The sequence below is a fragment of the Peromyscus eremicus genome, chromosome 2, assembly GCF_949786415.1.
Source record: "Peromyscus eremicus chromosome 2, PerEre_H2_v1, whole genome shotgun sequence".
Classification (NCBI taxonomy): Eukaryota; Metazoa; Chordata; class Mammalia; order Rodentia; family Cricetidae; genus Peromyscus; species Peromyscus eremicus.
The window spans coordinates 46,640,745-46,661,481 of record NC_081417.1 but is presented as its reverse complement, the minus strand read 5'-3'; the positions used below and the strand labels follow the sequence as shown (position 1 = coordinate 46,661,481).

The window sequence follows — 20,737 nt, the reverse complement described above, 5'->3', positions numbered from 1 at the left end:
CATGTTGTACCTTTATAATATGTAGCTGCCAGATCTAGTTTCTCAGTCTCTGGAACTATACTTAAATAAACCTCTTCTCTTTATAAATTAAAAAGTCTCAGCTACTCTGTCACAGCAACACAAAACAGACAAATTCCCATTTTCACAATTCTCAGCCCATGAAAACAGTATTCTCTAAAAACTGCTAAAACCTCTGTATCTGGGTAAGATGGACTAAAGAGTTCAGATGTCCTCTATCTCCTATCTTAAACTTTAAAAACCAGAAACAACATAAAGTAAGTTTTCAGGTACTAGAATCATGACAATAAATTCTACCCTACTTTATGATCATAACAGCTTCCCATGCAGTGGTAGTTTCTATGCAGGGAGAACTAGACAGAGCCTACTTAAGGAGATTTTAAACAATTAAATAATATAATAATAATATAAGAAAGAGTGATGATTTCCAGGTCTCCTTAGTGCTGCTAATCTACTCAGTGTTGAGAAGAAACATCACCTTAGACTAAAGAACATTGAAAACAACTCTACAAAGTGCATACCAGTTAGGACAGTTCAAGTTCCTAATTAGCAGGAATGAGAAATAAATCACCATACATCAGAAAGGTTTGCCAGGTTTCCTCCTAGGCTACTAGAAACTGCTTATAGACACCCTCACAAAATTGAAAACAAACCTGAGAAAGACCTAATAGAATACAAGCATTAAATAGCAAGCGAGAACAAAAAATAACAAGCAAGATGAATGCTGAAAATTCCTAGAAGCAAATATATAAAATCCACATATACCACAATGTAACATTACTAGATATTCAAAGAAACAGAAAAATGTATCACGGAACCACAAAAAAAAAAAAAAAAAAAAAAAAACAAGCAATAAAAACAGATCAATAAAAAACATGGACAAGTCACCAGTCACCAACGTCATGAGCAGTGATTATACATATACCTCATATATTTAAGATGGGTCAACTTTGCCTCAAATTAAAGCAAACCTAAGGGACAGAACAAGAACACCCTGTAGCGGGCATGTCTGGCATGAAACAGTCTCACGAGATGATAATGAAACAATGATAATTTGTATTTACTGCTAACATCCTACGAAAACAAGACAAATCTGACAGTTAACAACAGGGACAACAGCTAGACCATGATGCTAAAAAATAAACAATTTTCATTAAATACAAAAATAAGATAGGACTCTGTGGTTATGGTAAAATGACAAGTCAAACCTTTATAATCATGTCTGAACACAGAAAAAAAAGCACTACGCAACCAAATACCAGACACCTTTGTCTTCGTGTTATTAAGTCCAGTTTAATTAGTCACCCTTACATCTTACCCAAATCAACAAGCACAATGCTTTGGGAAATTAATGAACCTACTTGACTAAAAACACGTTCTAGGTGATCTCATATTTGCTAGGCATTTACTGATACTGATAAACACAACATGCATAAAGGCATTTAAACTTTACAAGGACTCAATCAATGACACAGGAATTGTCACATAAGAGACACACAATTAGCTAAGTTTAGAACCTAAGGTGAACACAAAGGCTTCAAATGCTATACTGAACCAAAATTATTGCAAGGAAGAACAGATGGCCTTCCATAAAAACATTGCCTTTCAACTTCCTTCACAACCTACCTGTACACCACCAAAATCAGCAATCCACTAAGTTCCAAAAGGAAATAAAAGTAGAAAGCTGGAAAGATGACCTAGGAGGTCTGTAACTTTTTATCTTGTATTTATGTTTTCTACCCCACTCCTTGCCTCCAAAGAAATAATTCTCTCAGATAAGTTTAAGTTTTTTCAAGTCAGATTTACCTTAAATCCTACATAATTGAAAAAATACTATAAATCTTACTTATAACAAAATTTAAATATCATACTCTTTCAGAATACTAAATACACTGTGTTCTCAACCTTCCTAATGTTGTGACCCTTTAATACAGTTCCTCATGTTATGATAATACTACTGTTATGAATTGTAAATATCTGATAATCAGGATATCTGATGTGACCCCCCACAGGAGTTGAAAGCCAAAGGCTGAAAGCCGCTGTACTATACCATGACCTTCTGAAACACTTACTTCACATTTTTATGAAACCCCAGTTTCATATCAGAGCCCCATATGGAAGTCAGTGTAATAGAGTGGAAATCATTTTTTGTGATTTAGCACACATGAAACTTACCAAAATCACAGCTGACTTGTACTAAGGATTCCAAGTTGAATAGCTGTTGCCTGATTTAAAAAATGTGAAAGAGTAGATTTTAGCATAATGTAAAGCACATAGCAATTACATGGATTGGGTTTCTAACACTACTGGGTAGATTCATTATTTTTTTTTTTTTTTTTGGTTTTCCGAGACAGGGTTTCTCTGTGTAGTTTTGCGCCTTTCCTGGAACTCGCTTTGGAGACCAGGCTGGCCTCGAACTCACAGAGATCCGCCTGCCTCTGCCTCCCAAGTGCTGGGACTAAAGGCGTGCGCCACCACCGCCCGGCGATTCATTATTTTATAATTCATTTTGTGAATGTTTATTAAATGCTTCCACGACAAGATTGGTTTTTCTTTTAAATTTGTGTTTTGTTTTGGGGGGCAGGTTGCAAGGGCAGAGGGCAGATGGGAGGAGACAGGGAGATAAGTGGGAACAGATTGCAAGAATCAATAAAAGCTTTTTAAAAAGTTGTCTTCAGACATTGTAAATTTTTAAAGATAAAATACATCTCTGTCTAAACTTACAAAGTACCTATAGAAGATACATCTCAGGAACTATTTCAAAATCACAGCCTTCAGTGACAATGAGATATTTCTATCTTCAGGAAATTTAAGATACAACAAACATTCTAAGGTTAAGTGTTAGGTTAAGTTGTATCACACAGCTATGTATTGGTTCAGAAAATACAAAGAATTATTGCCCTGATTAGTTCCTAGTCAACTTGATACAAGTTATCGGAGAAGAACCTCGTTTGAAAAACTGCCTTTACCAGATTACTTAATAGGAAAGTCTTTAGGGCATTTTCTTGATTGATGATATGATATCGGAGGCCCAGCTCACTTGGGATGGTGCCATCACTGGACAGGTAGTCCTACGTGGTATAAGAAACCAGCCTTACTTACCCTCTTCTAGGAGGGAATGGGAGGTGGATTGGGAGGGAGAGGCTGGAGGGGCAGGAGAAGAGAGGGATCTTTGGTATGTAAAATGAATAAATTTTTTTTTTTTTTTGTTTTTGTTTTTGTTTTTGTTTTTCAAGACAGGGTTTCTCTGTGTAGCTTTGGAGCCTTTCCTGGAACTCATTCTGTAGCCCAGGATGGCTTCGAACTCACAGAGATCCGCCTGCCTCTGCCTCCCGAGTGCTGAAATTAAAGGCATGTGCCACCATTGCCTGGTAAAATTTTTCTTAAAAAAAAAGAAAAAGAAAAAAGAAACCAGGCTGAGCAAGCCATGGGAACAAGTCAGAAAGCAGCATTTTTTGTGGTCTCTGCTTCATCCTTCATTCAGCCTCCTGACTTAGCTTCCATTAATGATGGACTGCAACCTGTAAGCTAAATAAACCTTTTTCTCCCCAAGTTGCTCCTGGTCATGGTCTTTGCAGTAGAAAAGCAAACTAAAACAGTTACATAAATGAGAAGTGAATATATAAAGCCATATGTTGCCTCATTTTAATTCCTGATAGTAATCCCATGTCATCATTCCTACTTGCCTTCAAATTCTGTTGTATAAAGACCCATTCACTATAATGCTCAGAATTATAGAAAAATCGCTCAGCTCGTTCTATCAAATAACAGAGCTGGAGAGATGGCTCTAGAGTCAAGAGCACTTTTTGCTCAGAGAGGACCTACATTTGGTTCCCAGTACCTATGGTGACTCACAGCCATACATAATCCAATTCCACGGGGGATCCAATGCCCTCTAATGACCTCTGTGGACACAGGCATACATGTACACATGCATACAAACAGGCGAAACACTCATAAACATGATTTTTGTTTTAACTAAAAAAATAAAATAAAATAAAATAAAAAAACAGAATACATCAAAGATACACTGATGTCTCTTTATGAGGGCTAGAGATTAAATCCAGGCTACTGTAAATGTTAGGCAAGCATCCTACCACTGAGCTATACTTGCATTGAATAAATATTTGTGTGCGTGTGTATAATATTCTATACATAACATATACTGCATATGCACTGTTTTTGTTTTTAAGACAAAGTCTTAACTGTAGTCAATGTGTAGCTTATGTTGGCTTGGAACTTACAGCAATCCTCTGGGCTCAGCCTGACTAGTGCTGAAACTGCAGGCATGAACCATAACGCCTGGCCTATCAGTGTACACACACACACAAATAAGGATTCTGAAAATCAATATAAACAACTCCTTAAAACCATTATGTTGATGATGGTAAGATGAACAAAACAAGAGCATTTCCCAATGCTTTTGTAATGAGTATTGGGAAAAACCCAGCAATGTAAAACTAGAAAGCATATAGACTCAAGAGTTAAAAACAGACATACATGTACCTGAATAAATGAAAGAGCTCTCGACATGAATTTGCTAATGCTGTTTCAGTAACCCATTGGATGCCAAATAGTTCTACTGTATCCTCTTCAAAATTAGTTGGTAATGGGTCAAGATTTAAAATTAACCTGTAATGAAAATGCTGACTTAATCATTTGAATCCAGACTATACACAGTATATATAAGTCGGGAAATGCTTAGGTATCTTACACCTTATATTGTGTAAAACAGGTGAAAAGAACATGACTCGAAAGGGAAAGCCTAAAAGGATTCTGGGCAATTCAGACAGTGGTCTTAGGTCATAGCATTTTATCTGTGAACAAGAGGTTTTTAAATCACCAAATATTCTGAATTATGCCTGAAGAATGACATTGTGAAGTTATGTAATGTGCTTTAAGGTTGTTAAGAAAGTATAATCATAAAAATCAGCAAAAATGATTTCCTTCATTAATAAAATTGCGTCAAAAGACATTACCAAAATAATTCAAGAACAGCAATTTTACTGTAATCAATTAATTACATTTATTCAACCGAGGTAAGTTTATGACTCTGTATGCACAGATACTTGGACTGGAAAGAACCAGAGCAACAAAACCAGTTGTGTCCTACTTACAAACTACTGAAAACGTGTAAGATGGTACTGTCCTTAAAAGGAAGTATCAATTCCAAAAGCCTAGGCTGCTCAGAAAGCAGTCTAAGTAAATTAAATGTCGGTATTCAGCTACCCACTCCTAAAAGATTATCAATCACCAAGAAAGTTCTCGGAATACTCAAAACCCAGCCAGGGCACAAACACTGACTGGCACCTTCTAGGTACTATATACCAAACAATGTTTGATGAACACCGAAGTTTACACTTTAGTGATAACTAAATCACGCTGGTGGGGATCTTCAATTCGTTTTTGACCTACCGCTTAAGGGCGCCACTGGCAAGGTAGGACTCGCCAGAAAAAAATTTGCCTTCTCTGTTGTCAAAAGCACAAGAAAAGCAAGGGGGTTTGCACCATTCTGCCCCCAGCTCCAGCTCTAAGCTGTCGGTCAGGAACGTCGCCACGGCCGCACAGCCATCCATGATTTACATCCTGCCCTGAAATGGCATCGTGGTTCCACGCAGTTATCGTTAGGGCTCCGGAGAGAAGCTGGAACAAGCCGAAAGGTAAGGAGCTCCACCTCGGAAACCCAGAACGGCCCCTTAGCACCTGGGAAAAACAAAACCAAAACAGAAAAACCTGAGAAGGCAAAACGTCCGCACACATCCGGGCGTCTTCCTGCGCCCCGGCCCGAGACCTGAGCCGCCGGGACTTCCAACGCCGTCCTCGCTCCCTCCCGGCTACGGGTGGGTTCGGAGGCCCTCACGCACCTCGGGCGGGCTTCCTAACGCGGGCCGGGGTGGTGCGGCCGGCCCCGCCGCCTCCTTCCGCCTCAGCACGGCGTTCAGGGCGGGCGACCGTGCCGGAAGAACCCCGGGCCCAGCGAGCGCTTCCACCGCGGAGACCCGCAGGCCGGGATCCAGAACGCGGAACCCTGCGGGACCAAGCCGGAAGCAGGCGAAATTCCCGCCACGGCATGCCCCGCCTCCGACACCGCCCTCTCGCGAGGTCTTCACTGAAAGCAGTGGCACTGCCCGAGATCTCGCGAGAGCTGGTGGGTCCGGAGAGATAGCGGAGTGCTGAATTTCCCTTTCTCTCTACCGTTATGACTTCGGTGAGACCGCTGTACGCTAAGGTAGTTCTCCATTTAGACGGAAGTGAGTGAGGAGGGTGTGAGAACAGCTGGGATCAGCTTCCGGCCAGGAGGGGGCGACGCCCAGGAGGCCCGCACCTGTCTCGGCCGCCCGCCGGGCCACCCTCTACCTGCTCTGCGGCCCACACCGGCTTTCCTGGGATGGAGGATGCCTTCTCCTCCGAAGCCCTGGGACAGGAGAGCACACGGAGAAGAGAATCCCGTGTTCCCAGACACTGAATAAGTCAGGTTGCTTTCTCCTCCGGCATAACAACTTTTATTCCGTTTGCAATGCATCTGAACAAAGTTACAATTTTGTAAAATACATAGTCCATTCGTTTACCTCATTACGGTGTTCTTTAAAATGGACTCCTCAGGCTTTTTCAGTGCAACCAAGAGATAGCTAACACGTTCGAATATTGCCATCCGGAGATGTAAGGAGAAAACTGAATTCAAATGCCGGCTGTAACTTGAATATGTAGTTTTGCCTGTGTTCGCTTCATACAGAACCTATCCTAACTCTTGTCTAAGTACAACTTATTTTCTGACATACCGGATGAAGTGAGAAAAAAAAAACACAATATGATCTTTATTCCCGATACTGGGTAGGGCTACGGATGTTGTATTTATTCAGCTCAGTTGTACTCTGAGACTTGATGTTTTTTTATTGCGTGCTGTGTCATATTGAAGAGGCTTAGCTTAACATTAATATGGCCATGATAGACTGCAGACTAACAATACTAGGACTCGGCCTCACCATTCCAATAACCAGGAAAAGCCACAAACTGTACCCTGTGGAGAACCAATCAGAACTGATACAAACAAGTACTAAATGCCCTAGAACATAAAGGATAGCGTACAAAATTTGTATATAAGTTGCTACTTTGCTTGCAGCAACACCAGTACCAATCCTTCTTTGACAGGAGTTCTGTGACCTCATTCCTGCCCAATCAGAAGTTCAATCCCCATCCGAATCTAGAATTCCCCCCCTCCCCCAATCCTTTACTCCTTAAAAACCCTGGCATAACTGAGTTCAATGCTCTCCCTGATCCAACCGCTGGAATGGATGGGAAGCCCAAGCTTAAGCTCAAAATAAAGTTTCTTTAGCATACAAACTCGAACTCCTGGTGATGTCTGGGGGGCTCATGACACGAGCATAACAATATTTATAGTCCCTGATTTATCTAGTCTGTATCATAAAGGTCTCTTCCACGATAATCTCAAGAATATGTTGCCTGAGTGTGAGAATATTTAGCATTAGCAATGCAGTTAGGACAATTTAGTTAACATATGACCAGTTTTCTTAAGTCAAGATCCAAATACACTCTTGTCTGTTGTGTTTGTTTATATTGATCAACATATGTGAATCCAGTAAGTGGAATGGGAAGAACAAAATAATCTCTATTCATATATCAATCAAGTCTATTGATGTGTTCGAATCTCCTAACAGACCTAGGGAGATTGAAGTGAAACTTAGAAAGGTGTGGACCTAGACCTTGATTTCGGGGATATGGGGACTTGGGGTGGCTTGGGAGGGAGGGCTGAGAGATGGGAGGAGGGAGGAGGTGGAATCTGTGGGTGGTATGTAAAGTGAGTAGAAAATTTCTTAATAAAGAAAAGTGAAAAAAAAAAAAGTGTGGACAAGGCTGCTGGATCCCAAAGCTAAGCAACCAGAGCTGATAAGAGGTATTATCACTCTTAAGCCTAAGGGGTAAGTGTAAACAAGAATTACTAGAGAAAAGTGGGATCTATACCTGTAGGAAACAATACCTAACAGTGTCACACACCAATGGTTGCATTCTCGGGGAAGAATAGCAACTGTTACCCACAACCAAGCAGGGAAAAAACTGAACCGATTAAGTACTCAAATCTCTTTCTATGTTCCATGTCATTGGCCAAAACTAACTAAAAAACAAGGTAGAGATGTAGCCTATCAAGTATATATTCCTGTGATGGCATCCAGGCCAGAAATGAAAAGGATTAAAGGAGAGTTATGGACAGTGAATCAGACAAAAATTCAATTATTTTTAATATTAATTTTGTCAAGACATAACAATGTTAAGTATTATTGTATCTATTTAGTAAATATCAATTTCCATAGATACAAATATAACTATATATTGTTAATATATATTATAGCAAATAATTCAGTTACTGCAGAAATATTCAAATGAGCAATATTGTTAAAGATAAGGTGTTAATATCTTGTCCTGGGTGTCCCCAGTTTCCTTTTCCTCGTGTTTCTCAGCCTCTCAAGTAGCTTAGACTACAAGCCATCATCACCATATACACCTAACAATTTAAATTAGAGAATTCAAATGTCTCTCTGCAATTGATGATACAGTAGAAAATTAATACAGCTATAAAAGATTGAATACTACTACCTCCCAATTTAGCTTAATTGACACATGTAACTTAACTAACAATAAAAGAATATACAATCTAAAAAGTATACATGGAACATTCCTGAAGATAGACCATATTCAGCAGCATAAACAAATTTCATCTGTTTAAAAACTTGAGGGCCATCAATGAAGTACAGAGGAGGAACATTTGCATAGCATGTATAAGTCCCTGCGTTTGACCCTCAAAACCACAAAAAAGGTTGAAAACATACAAAGTTTTTTGTGTATCCACAAGGAAATTAGGAGCTACTTAAATTAGAAAAAAAGGGGAAGATGATGCAAACATCCATTTAAAAAAAAATTAGAAGTTCAGTTATGTAAACTAAAGTTAGCAAAAAAAAAAAAGAATAGAAAAGAAGGAAAAGGAAATAAACAAAATGATTCTTTGACACCATCAACATGTAAATAACAAACCATCTAACTAGACTGATGGAGGAACAAGGAAGGAAGGGCAACAGAGAGAGAAGAAGAAAAAAAAGGAAGAGAATCAGGAGGAACATAAATAAGCAGTAAGAACTAAAGAGAACTGGGGTAATGGCTCAGTAAAGTGCTTCCTGCGTGAAGACCTGAGTTCTGTCCCCAGCACCCACATAAAAAGCCAGGTGCAATTGTATGTCTGTAATCAATGCTATGGAGGCAGAGACAGGAGGACCCCTGGGACTCAACTGTTAGTTGGCCTAACCTACTCTGAGCCCCAAGTCCCAGTGAAAGACTCTGTCTCAAGAGTAAGTGCTATCACTTCTGACTAATGGCACCTGAGGTTGGCCCCACATACAAATAAATATACAAGAACATAAATTCGTACACACCAAAAACAAATTTAAGGAGTAAGAGTTATCAGTGTAGACATTACAGAAATTCAAAGGATGAGGGTATTAAAAAGTATTAACAGTACACAATGAGCAAAGATGAACTCAAAAAACAACAACAAAAAAACCCCACAAACTTCAGGGGGAATACTATCAGAAAAAAACATTTTTAGCCAGGTAGTGGTGGCACACACCTTTAATCCCAGTACTCGGGAGGCAGAGGCAGGTGGATCTCTGAGTTTGAGACCAGCCTGGTCTACACAGTGAGTTCCAGGACAGGCTCCAAAGCTACACAGAAAAACCCTGTCTCGAAACACCACCCCCCCCCTTGCAGAAAAAAAAAGATGAGGTGTACAAATTCTTGAAAGCCACAAACTATTGAAGTTCACAAAACATCTTAAAGAAGTATGGTATGAGAAAGAAAATTCAGATAAATTGGAGATAAATCAAAAAAAAAGTACAACTATCTTCATTCTTTGATGACACAATTATATAGAGAGAATTATATATAAGACTTATAGAGAAGCCTAAAGAAATTCCACACTTATTTAAACTAATAGTGGATTCTGTAAAGTGGTAAGGTTGAATGTTTATATGTTTACATTAAATGTTTGTGTTTACAAAAATATTTATATGTTTACATTAAACTACAAATAAGAAATGAACATTTAGGTGATAGCTTTGTCAGCATATATATTAGAAATTGAAATGGTCTCTGTGCAAAGGATGGCATGCTAATTTGTGAAGTCTATAATTTTATGTGAAAGAGAAAAATGTCAACTAAGGTAAACACATCAGAATAACAGCATTTTTTCACTAATAACTCTAAAAGCAGCTGACTAAGGAATGATGTATTTAAAGCTAGGAAAGTCAATAACTGCCAGATAACATTGCTATATCCCAAAAAGCTATCCTTTAAATTTAATGGAGAAATAAGGACAGATCAGATCAGCACAAAGATCATGAGAACTAATCCACCAATTCAGGAGATATTTAAAGAATACTAAGCATGTAGGAAGAAGAAAACAGCCTCAATCATGAGACTACAGGATCATGGGGTCAATAGGTACTCAAGGGAGACCCTGAAAGGAATCTATCAACTCTAACAAGTCAAACCAGCAAATCACAAATTCAAATAGAGGAAAATGTGAAAAGCAAACAATAATTTAACCAATCGCAAAAACAACAAAACTACAAGAATTAGTAATTATTTTTTAGTAATATTAAATGTAAATGACCTCAACATACAAATAAATAGAAACAGACCAGCTACTTAGATTAATAAACAAGATCTAACAATCTGGTGTCTTCAAGAAACACTTCACTAGTAAAGATGCCCACAGACTGAAACTCAAAAGATGAAAACGATCTATCAAGCAAATCAAAGCCAAAAATACATTTGCACAGCTATTCTGATACCTGATGAAATAAACTTCAAAACTATTCAGAAAACATAAAGTACTATATAGTGCTAAAGGGAATAATTCACCAAGAAGATACGACAATTGTAAATGTTTATGCACAAAACCATTTCATAATACTAGTAGGCATAAAAGGTCCAATAGGTAAAGATGGAAAGATGGGTAGTGATTTAGATACCCCACTACCATCAAGTTATCTAAATGATAAGTTCAACAAAACAAAGCAAGAATTAAACTACACATTTAGCAAATGGTCTTAACATATAGACAGAGACTATTCTATTCAACAGAAACAGTCCACATTCTTTTCAGAATTCAGTGGCATCTTCTTGCCAATAGACTACATTCCAGGTTATAAGTCAATACAAAAGAATTTAAATAGTGTCTTTTACCAAATCATAGAGGAATAAAACCAGGTGTCAATAGCAAAAGAAAAAGAAAATAGTAAGTAGGTTGAATTGAATTTAAAAAACAAGCCCAGAATCAAATGAAAATTAAGGCACACCATCCAAAGTACTTGAGATACATGCAGAGAGTTCTAAGAGGAAAGTTTATAGTTATGAGTGTTTACATTAAAAATACCAAGAAGAGCAAGTCAGGATATGTACACCTTAAATCCCAGAATGAGGAAGGCAGAGGAAGTTGGGTTTCTGTGAATTTAAGGTCATCATGGTCTCCAAATAAGTTCCAGAGTAAGTTACATAATGAAACCCTGTCTCAAAAGAAGAAGGAGAAGGAAGGAGGAGGGAGGAGAAGGAGAAGGAAGAAGAAGGAGAGGAGGAGGAGCAGGAGGAGGAGGAGGAAAATAAAGCATAAAGATCTCAGATAACTTTGTTGATATATTTTAAGATCTTAGAAAACTTAGAAGAAGAAGCTAAGCCAAACCCAGCACCAGGAGGTATAAAGAAATAATGAAGATCAGTGATGAACTTGATGAAACAGATTATAAGAGCAATATACACTGTAGCAGGAATCTTAGAGAGTCTTATTAATAAAATCAAACCTGGACCAGATATTGGGGTCAATGCCAGTAGATCAGAGAGACAGAACAAGCCACAGCTATCTCACCTTGCCATTCCTCAGCTGGTCCCATTTCCTCAGACTGGAAGCCTCTGTGTCCTCATATCCCAATGGCTCTCAGCTGAACTGCTGCTCCAAAGCCTGAAAGCTTACCCAGCCAAATGCTTAACCAGGCCAAATGCTTCTAGTTTCTGGTCCTCAATGCCTTATAAACCTTTCTGCTTTCTACCACCACTCCCTGGGATTAAAGGCTGCTTTCTGGGATTAAAGGTGTGAGTCACCATGCCTGGCTGTTTCCAATGTGGCCTTGAACTCACAGAGATCCAGAGGGATTTCTGTCTCTGGAATGCTAGGATTAATGGTGTGTGCTACCACTGCCTAACCTCTATGTTTAATATTGTGGCTTTTCTGTTCTCTGATCCCAGATAAGTTTATTAGGATACACAATATTTTGGGGAACACAATACCACCACAATACACAGAATCAAAGAGCTGGGTTTTTTTGTTTTTTTGTTTTTTTGAAAATCTAAACAAGATTGACAGTCCCTGACAAACTCACCAAAAGAAAGCAAAAATTGAAATTAATAAAATTAAAGATAAAAAATATGGTTACTACATGGATTCTAACGAAATCAAGAGGAAAATAAGGGAATACCTTGAAAACATATTTTGCCAAAACTTGAGAATCTACAAGAAACGAGTAAATTCTTTTTTTCTTTTTTTAAACCATTTTACTTTTGAAAAATTCTCTCATATATTGCAACCCTACCTCAGTTTCCCCTTTCTCTCCTCCCCCAGTTTCTTCTCTCCATCTCCACTATCCTTGAGATCCACCATCCCCCTCAGAAAAGAGCAGGCCTCCCAGAAACATCAACCAAACATGGCATAGTATGCTACAATAATACCAGGTACACACCATCATATCAAGGCTGGACAAGGAAACCCAGTAGGAGGAAAAGGGTCCTGCAAGCAGCAAAAAATTCAGAGACAGCCCCTTCCCCCAAGATCCCACTGTTGAGTCCCAAAAGAACACCAAACCACTCAGCCCTAACATCTATGCAGATACCTACAGACATACAGGGTTGACAGACCTCTGTAGGTTCCCTGATTTCTGCCAGCCCCATGAGTCCTGGTCAGTTGATTGGGTGGGCCATGTTCTCCTGGTGCCCCTGACCCCACTGGTTCCTCCAATCCTTCCTCTGCAGGACTCCCAGACCTCTCTGCCTAATGTTTGACTGTGGGACAAGGCCATCTGTTCCCATCAGTTGCTGAATGAAGTCTCTCTTGTCTCTTTGATGACAATTCTGCTAGGCTCCAGTCCCAGAATACTCTGCAGGCAGGACAAACTGTAGGTCAAAGGTTTTGTGGCTGGGTTAGTGTCCCAGTCCCTCCATTTGAGGCCTTGCCTTGTTACAGGAGATGGCTGTTACAGGCTCTGTGTCCCTCATTACTAGGAATCTTTGCTATGGTCACTCTCATAGATTCCACCGAGTTTCCATTGCACTAGGTTTCTGCCTTGCCACGGAAATGCTCCCCCCCCCCCCGCCCAGTTCCAGTTGTTTCTCCCAGTATTTTCTCCTTCCCTCTACTATCACTTGATCCCTTCTATTCCTAATCCCACCCATCTCCAGTCCACCTGTGAAATCTATTCTATTTCCCCTTCCCAGGGAGATCCTCACCCACCCCCATCCCTCTGTGTTACTCAGGCTCTCTGGGTCTGGGAACTGTAGCATGACTGTCTTTTATTTTACAGCTAATATCCACTTATAAGTGAATACACACTATGTTTGTCTAGAAATGGGTAAATACTTAAATTCCTGTGACATAACAAAATTAAATCAAGAGGATACGAATAGCTTAAACAGCTCCATACTGCTCAGTAGCATTGAAACCCTAGTGAAAAGTCCCAATAAAGAATAGGCAGGTGCCAAAGAAATTCACTCTAGCTTCTACCCATTGCTGTTGCTAAAATTACTTCCCAGGGGTAGAAGCAAGCATCGTCTACTCATTCTCCTAAGGTCCCAATAACAAACCTAGGTACAGTTGTGGAATATTTGTTTAATGTTGCAAAGATGTGTTGCATTCTTTTATGTTGCATATTTTTAACTCTGTAAAGCTGTGTTACTTTGCAAGCCTAAAACACCTTATTGGTCTAATAAAGTGCTGAATGACCAATAGCTAGGCAGGAGAGAGAAATAGGTGGAACTACCAGGCAGAGAGAATAAATAGGAGGATGAATCTGGCTCAAAAAGAAGAGCAAACAGCAAGAAAAGGAGAATGAGAGGAGAACACCAGGGACCGCCCAAATAACCAGCCACAGAGTAAGAAGGAAAGAGAGATGTATAGAATTAAAAAAGGTTAAAAGCTCAGAGGCAAAATGTAGTTAAAGAGAAATGGGATAATTTAAGTTAGAAAAGCTGACTAGCATTTTATGCAGCCTTGGTGCAGGGAGGAGGGGCTTGGACCTGCCTCAACTGAATGTTCCAGGCTCTGCTGACTCCCCATGGGAAACCTTGCCTTGGAGAAGGTGGGAATGGGGGGTAGGTTGGGAGAAAGGCTGGAGGAGGCGGAAGGAGGGAGGAAAGGGGAATCTATGGTTGGTATGTAAAATGAATAATAATAACAACAACAAAAAGCTGGCTAAAACAAGCCAAGCTAAGGCCAGGTATTCATAAATAAGAATAAGTCTCCATGTATCTATTTGGGATCTGGGTGGTGGTCCCCCAAAGAGTTAAAAAACAAAACAAAACACCCAACTACACACAATTGCACCAAAGTTCACTCTAGAAATCAGTTTATTGGGCTTCCTTACAGAGCATAGGTGAATCATTGTTTCCTGAGGTATGTGTTCTCTCCTACAACAAACTGTACCTGGAATGTCATTACCCAGCAGGGATGAGGGCTTCCCCTTAGTCAAATAGATAGAGACCCTCTCCTCATCTACAGTGTCCTATATATTCTAGCCCTCCTGAAGGTCATCTGCAATTAAGTCTGAATTGCATACAATTGATTGTAGGAAGTAATTGGTATAATCAGGTGAAGGTCTCAGGACCCTCCCCACCTCTTCATGAGGTGACATAAACAGTCAACAAGCCAAACTGTGGTAATTCTTTTATAAGGGGCACACCTGAACAAGATGACAGTTGCTTGGCTCAGAAGACAGTCATAATAGTTACCCAAAACAGAAAGGGAAGGAAAACCACATTCTAGAACAAATCCATTCTAAAGCACTAGCATTACTCTGATACCACAACCAGATAAGGACATAACAAAGAAAATTATTGACTCATTTTCCTGATGAATATTGATACCAAAATTCTCAATAAAATTCTTGCAAGCCAAACTCAAGAACAAACAGCCATATATATACCACAGCCAAGTTGGTTTCACTCCGGGAGTGTAAGACTAGTTCAACATATGCAAGTCAATAAGTGTAATAAATAGAATAAGAATCTATTAGTTTATGTATTGATAATACAATAAGTGTAATCAATAGAAAGAAAGACAGGGATCACACTATCTCAATCAATGCAGGAAAGGCTTTCCATAAAGTTCATCCCACAGAGGGGTTAGAGAGATGGCTAAGACGATAACAGCACATGCATCTTCGGCTCAGTTCTCGGCACCTACATGATGACTCACAACCATCCTTAGTTCCAGTTCCAGGGAATCCAATGCCCTCTTATGACCTCCATAGGCATCAGGCATGCACAAGGTGCACATACATGTATTCAGGCAAAGCACTCATACACATAAAATAGATCTAAAGAAGATTTTTAAAGCCCCAAATTAACTAATAACAGAAGGAACATAACATAATAAAAGATATATATTCCAAACCTATATGTACTATTTGGGAATAATTTTAGAGCATTTCCTAGAAGAGGAGGATGCTATTTTCTCCATTCTTAGTGAATATAGTGATCAATCTTAGAGCACCAAGACAAGAAGAAGAAACAAAAAGGGTACAAATGGGAAAGGAGAAAATAAAATTATACCCATTTTAGATCACATTACCCAACACTTAAAGAATCCTAAAGACTTCACCAGAAAACTTAGACCTGAGAAATGCTTTCAAGCAAACTAGCAGGATACAAACAACATATGAAAGCAAGTAGCCTTTGTATATACCAGTAATAACCTTGCAGAGAAACAACTCATGGAAGAATACCATTCACAACAGGATTAAAAAAACCTCTAGCAATGGAGCCTAGGAGCTGGCTCAGCAGATAAAGCTTCTGTCATGTGTGGATACTGGAGTTCAGAACCCTCGAATTTAGAGAAAAGCTGGGCATGCATGGCATCTGCCTATAATCTCTGGACTTGGAAGAAGAAGCAGGTAGACTGGCTAGAGTTAGTGAGCTCAAGATTCAGTGAGAAATCCTGTCTCAATAAACACACTGGAGAGCAATAAAGTATTGATGAAACTATTAAGGCCACTCCACGTAGTTAAAAGGGAGGTTTATTTTGTGGGGTAACTTACAAGTGAAGGGATAGGCTACAGGGTCTGGGAATGGTGTGGGGCAGTCCGGGTGGTGTTCTCTGGAGAACTGTGCTCAGTCTAGCTCCAGCATCCAGGGTCCAGGAACCAAGAGAGCCCTGGCATCCAGACCTTGGGTCTTCAGCATCCTCTCTCAGCCCCACCTTGTAGGCGTGACCATTACCGAAGCCTCAATGGGGGTTGGAACTTCCAGGTCAAAGCTGGAATGGCTACCTACTACAATGAAGTAAGACACCCAATGTCAATTTTCCACCTCCACATACATACACATACATGCACCTGCTGTGGGATGGTCTGTATGTCAAGTGTGTTGCTGATTGGTCAGTAAATAAATCACTGATTGGCCATTGGCTAGGCAGGAAGTATAGGTGGGACAAGGAGAAGAATTCTGGGAAGTGGAAGGCTGAGAGAGAGACACTGCCAGCCACCACCATGACAAGCCGCATGTGAAGATGCCGGTAAGCCACAAGCCATGTGGCAAGGTATAGATTAATAGAAATGGATTAATTTAAGCTGTAAGAACAGTTAGCAAGAAGCCTGCCACGGCCATACAGTTTGTAACCAATACAAGTCTCTATGTTTACTTAGTTGGGTCTGAGTGGCTGTGGGACTGGCGGGTGAGAGAGATTTGCCCTGACCGTGGGCCAGGCAGGAAAACTCTAGCTACATGCACCTGTACACACATGCAAATGCACATACACACAAAACCCTAGGAATAAACCATTTAAGAGGCCAAAAGACCTCTGTGATAAAAATGTTTAGACACCAAAGAAAGAAACTGAAGACACTGGAAGGTGGAAAGATCACCACTACCACCACTCCACTGCTTATAGATTGGCAACATCAATATTATGAAAATGGCTACATTACTGAAAGTTACCTATTAAATCAAATATCATGCAATTAAATTGAGGAAGTTGTGGCTTGTTCTGCTTCTCTGATCTTTCAACATTCACCCCAATACCTGGCTCAGGTTTGTTTTATTAATGAGAAATTTTAAGATTCCTGCTACATCTGGTGCCCAACATTCGTGGTACAAATTCGCGAAAAAGCTGCTTGCCTGTAACCTTGCGGGCCCCAAGTCAGATCCAAGCTACCCTCAGCCGGTTTGTGGTGTGGCACACTAGTTGGATTTACTGAAGGAGGCAGAGGCAGGAGGATCCCAAGTTTGAGGCCAGCCTAGGAGGCTTGCTAAGGAGAAGCTGCGACCTAGACACAAATGGTGGCAGTGGGACCATGGAGGCAGTGGCTGCTGCTCTGAGCTGCTGGCTGCTTCTCATTGTGTTGATGACTGTGGTGATGCTGCTACCTGGGATGAAGGGCTTACTGCTGCTTGATCAGAGAAGAATTACCTGGACCATCGTGTTACAAGAAAGCATCAGCAAAGGTCAGTTTGGAAAAGTTTGGCAAGACAAATGGGGAGATATTGCTGTGAAGATTTTCTCTTCCAGGGAAGAACGTTCATGGTTCCGAGAGACGGACATTTATCAGACTGTGATTGCTCCAAACTACAGGAGAGGCATACACACAAACAAAAATTGCAGGGAACCATGACCACACCTAACAGTGGCTTTGAAATCTTCAAAAGGATGATGGGACCCACAAAGATGATTCCACATTGACTGTGGTAAAGCCATTAACACCACAGAAAGATCGACTTTGGACTACAAACTGCTCGGGACAGTTTTGAGATGGCTAGCTGAGATGGTCCAGCCTGACAGACTACTTGAACAAGGACTTGAAACAAGCCCTGCACTTTCCCATTATGCAGAAACTGGACAAATGATACAGGACTTGACAATTAACCCCAAAATTTTCTTTTCAGGATTCCCTATATCATCCTGTAAAGATATCTGCAAACCTGTATTCATTGCTGCTCTATTCACAATATCTGGAAATGAAATCAGCCTAGTTGCCCATCAACTGATAATAGACAGAGAAAATGTGGTACACATACAAAATGGAATTTTATCCAGCTGTAGAGAAAAATTAAATTGTCAGTTAAATGAAACTGGAAAAATTACACTTTTTGAAGTAATCCAGCCAAGAAGGACAAACAACATATGCTCTCTCACAAAGCAGAACCTAGCTCTGACTCTAGTTTTGTTTGTTTGTAGAATATCTGAGTAAACCAGGAAGTTGAGAAAGAGACATGGGGGGTGTGTTGCTTCAAGGGAGGAGGGATAGTAGAATATAGGCAAAAGGAAAGGGAAGAGAGGAAATATTGGAGCTTGAAAGGTTTGATCAGGAAGAGAGGTAGAAGGAATAAGATGAGAGTTCAGGGGGCAAGGAGAATTAGCTAAAGTGAAGAGTGTAGGGAAAACCCATATAGAAACCTATCATTGGGCGATGGTGGCACACACCTTTAATCCCAGCACTCGGGAGGCAGAGGCAGGAAGATCTGTGTGAGTTCAAGGCCAGCCTGGTCTACAAAATGAGTTTCAGGACACCCAGAGCTGTTACATAGAGCAACTCTGTCTTGGAAAAAAATAGAAAGATAGATAAATAGATAGATAGATAGATAGATAGATAGATAGATAGATAGATAGATAGATGAAAGAAAGAAAGGAAGGAAGGAAGGAAGGAAGAAAGAAAGAAAGAAAGAAAGAAAGAAAGAAAGAAAGAAAGAAAGAAAGAGAGAGAGAGAATGAGAAACCTACTATCTATAGGCCAAATCAAAAACACAAAAGAAAGGTTGGAAAATACATAAGAAAGATTGCAGTAGTTACTCTACGTGGCTATATAGTGCTTCTTCTAAAAGCAGTTGATTACTAAAAAAAAATTTTCCATTCCCTGGTGCAGGACAGGTCCTCAGATGTTGATCAGAGAGGCTCCAGAGACCCCCTAAACAGTACAGGTTCTTGTTCATCTTCTTGATTGCGGACCAGAACTAGAGGACAAGACCCTATTGCAGATGACACCACAACACCTTGCCTATAAGATATAGAGAAAGCAACCAGGAACCGAACTGAAGCTTCCTCCCTGCTGGCTAGTTTTTAAAGTCACAGATTATGAAGACTGATAGGGGAGGAAAGGCAGCAGTGGTCTCACTTAGCCTTGAACCTTATTGAAAAAAGGAAAAAAAAAACCCTAACCACCAGGCAAGATGTGCCCACCTGTGCAGAAGTGATACTACTGTTGGGAATAGCCAACTGCCCTCTGAGATCCATGACACAGGAGGGACCCCATGTCTGGTACTGTTAGTCCTGAAAACAAACTGCGCCTGGGGGAGGCCTAAGGCCTTAAGTGGAGAGCTTCTTACTTACTGTTGAATTGAATTGATATGGAATCAAATTACCTTCTGAATCTCTCTTTGTACCCACTGACATACACTGCTCTTAGACCTGGAGAGATGGCTCAGTGGTTAAAAGCACTTTGCTGCCCTTGCAGAGGACCTGAGTTTGGTTCAGTGTTCACATGACAGCTCACAGCTGTCTGGTTCCAGGGATCTGATGCCCCCTTCTGGCCACTACAGACAGCACACTCATACACATCAAACAAAGTCCTTTTTCAAAAAGCTGCCCTCAGCCTTGAAAGCCTTTCTTTGCAGTAAATGGTATTGAGTTCAGAAACCTAAGGCTTCACAAGATGCTGAAGATAACAGTTGAGAACTCCACCCTAAACTAGACATTTTATACCGTCTCCTTTACGGTGGTTTAGATGAGGAATGTCTGTCATAGGCTGATGTGCTGTTTGCTGGCACTGTTTGGGACAGTTATGGGATCTTGAAGTGGTGGAGCGTTGCTAGAGGAAGTGTGCCACTGGGAGCAGGCTTTGGGGTTTTATAGCCTGGCTCCACCCACTACCCCACCTTTTTCTCCTTCCTGTGGATGGGATGTGTTCTCTCTGCTTCATGACTTCCAGAATGGCCTCAATCTCCTGCTTCCATGGTTCTCTGCTATGTCCCTTGAACTGTAAGCTAAAATAAACTTGTTTCTTTTCTAACTTGCTTTTTGTTGGAGTATTTTATCACAACAGGCAATGATTGTGTTCATTTTTATTAGTTATTACAAACTTGGAATCTGCACTTTAATTTTAAAACAATCTCTGAATCGGGTACTGCACAGTTAAAATTGTTATATGAAGAATAATTTGTTTATGGTGGGTGTCACAGAAATTATACACAGACTTTTTTTTCTTTGCTCATCGCTTTTCATCAGTATTTGTATATCTTTTGTATGTATAGCCTAAAATGATTCTTCGTCTAAGTAGTCCAGAGAAGCCAACAATTGGACACCCAACTCTAAAACAGTCTGCACACATCTGAAATGGCATGAAAATAAGCAGCCTCAACCGGCAATCCCTCCAAGACAATGAAGAATGAAGGAAATATGGTT

At 40.2% G+C, this 20,737-nt stretch overlaps 1 protein-coding gene across 2 annotated transcripts in view; it reads right to left on the bottom strand.

The window, feature by feature from the left end:
* Mms22l (MMS22 like, DNA repair protein) overlaps positions 1-6,080 on the bottom strand; it is a 124,980-nt gene extending 118,900 nt beyond the window's left edge. The window contains exons 1-4 of one of the 2 annotated variants that reach the window (XM_059254061.1): positions 5,883-6,080; positions 5,434-5,721; positions 4,525-4,650; positions 2,194-2,243 (exon numbers count right to left, since the gene is read on the bottom strand). In XM_059254061.1, the coding sequence (XP_059110044.1) occupies positions 2,194-2,243; positions 4,525-4,650; positions 5,434-5,594 (337 nt within the window). In that variant the 5' untranslated portion in view covers positions 5,595-5,721; positions 5,883-6,080. The remainder of the gene's footprint in view (positions 1-2,193; positions 2,244-4,524; positions 4,651-5,433; positions 5,722-5,882) is intronic. The other variant, XM_059254062.1, reaches the window with a different exon arrangement.
* Between the last annotated feature and the right edge of the window lie 14,657 nt (positions 6,081-20,737).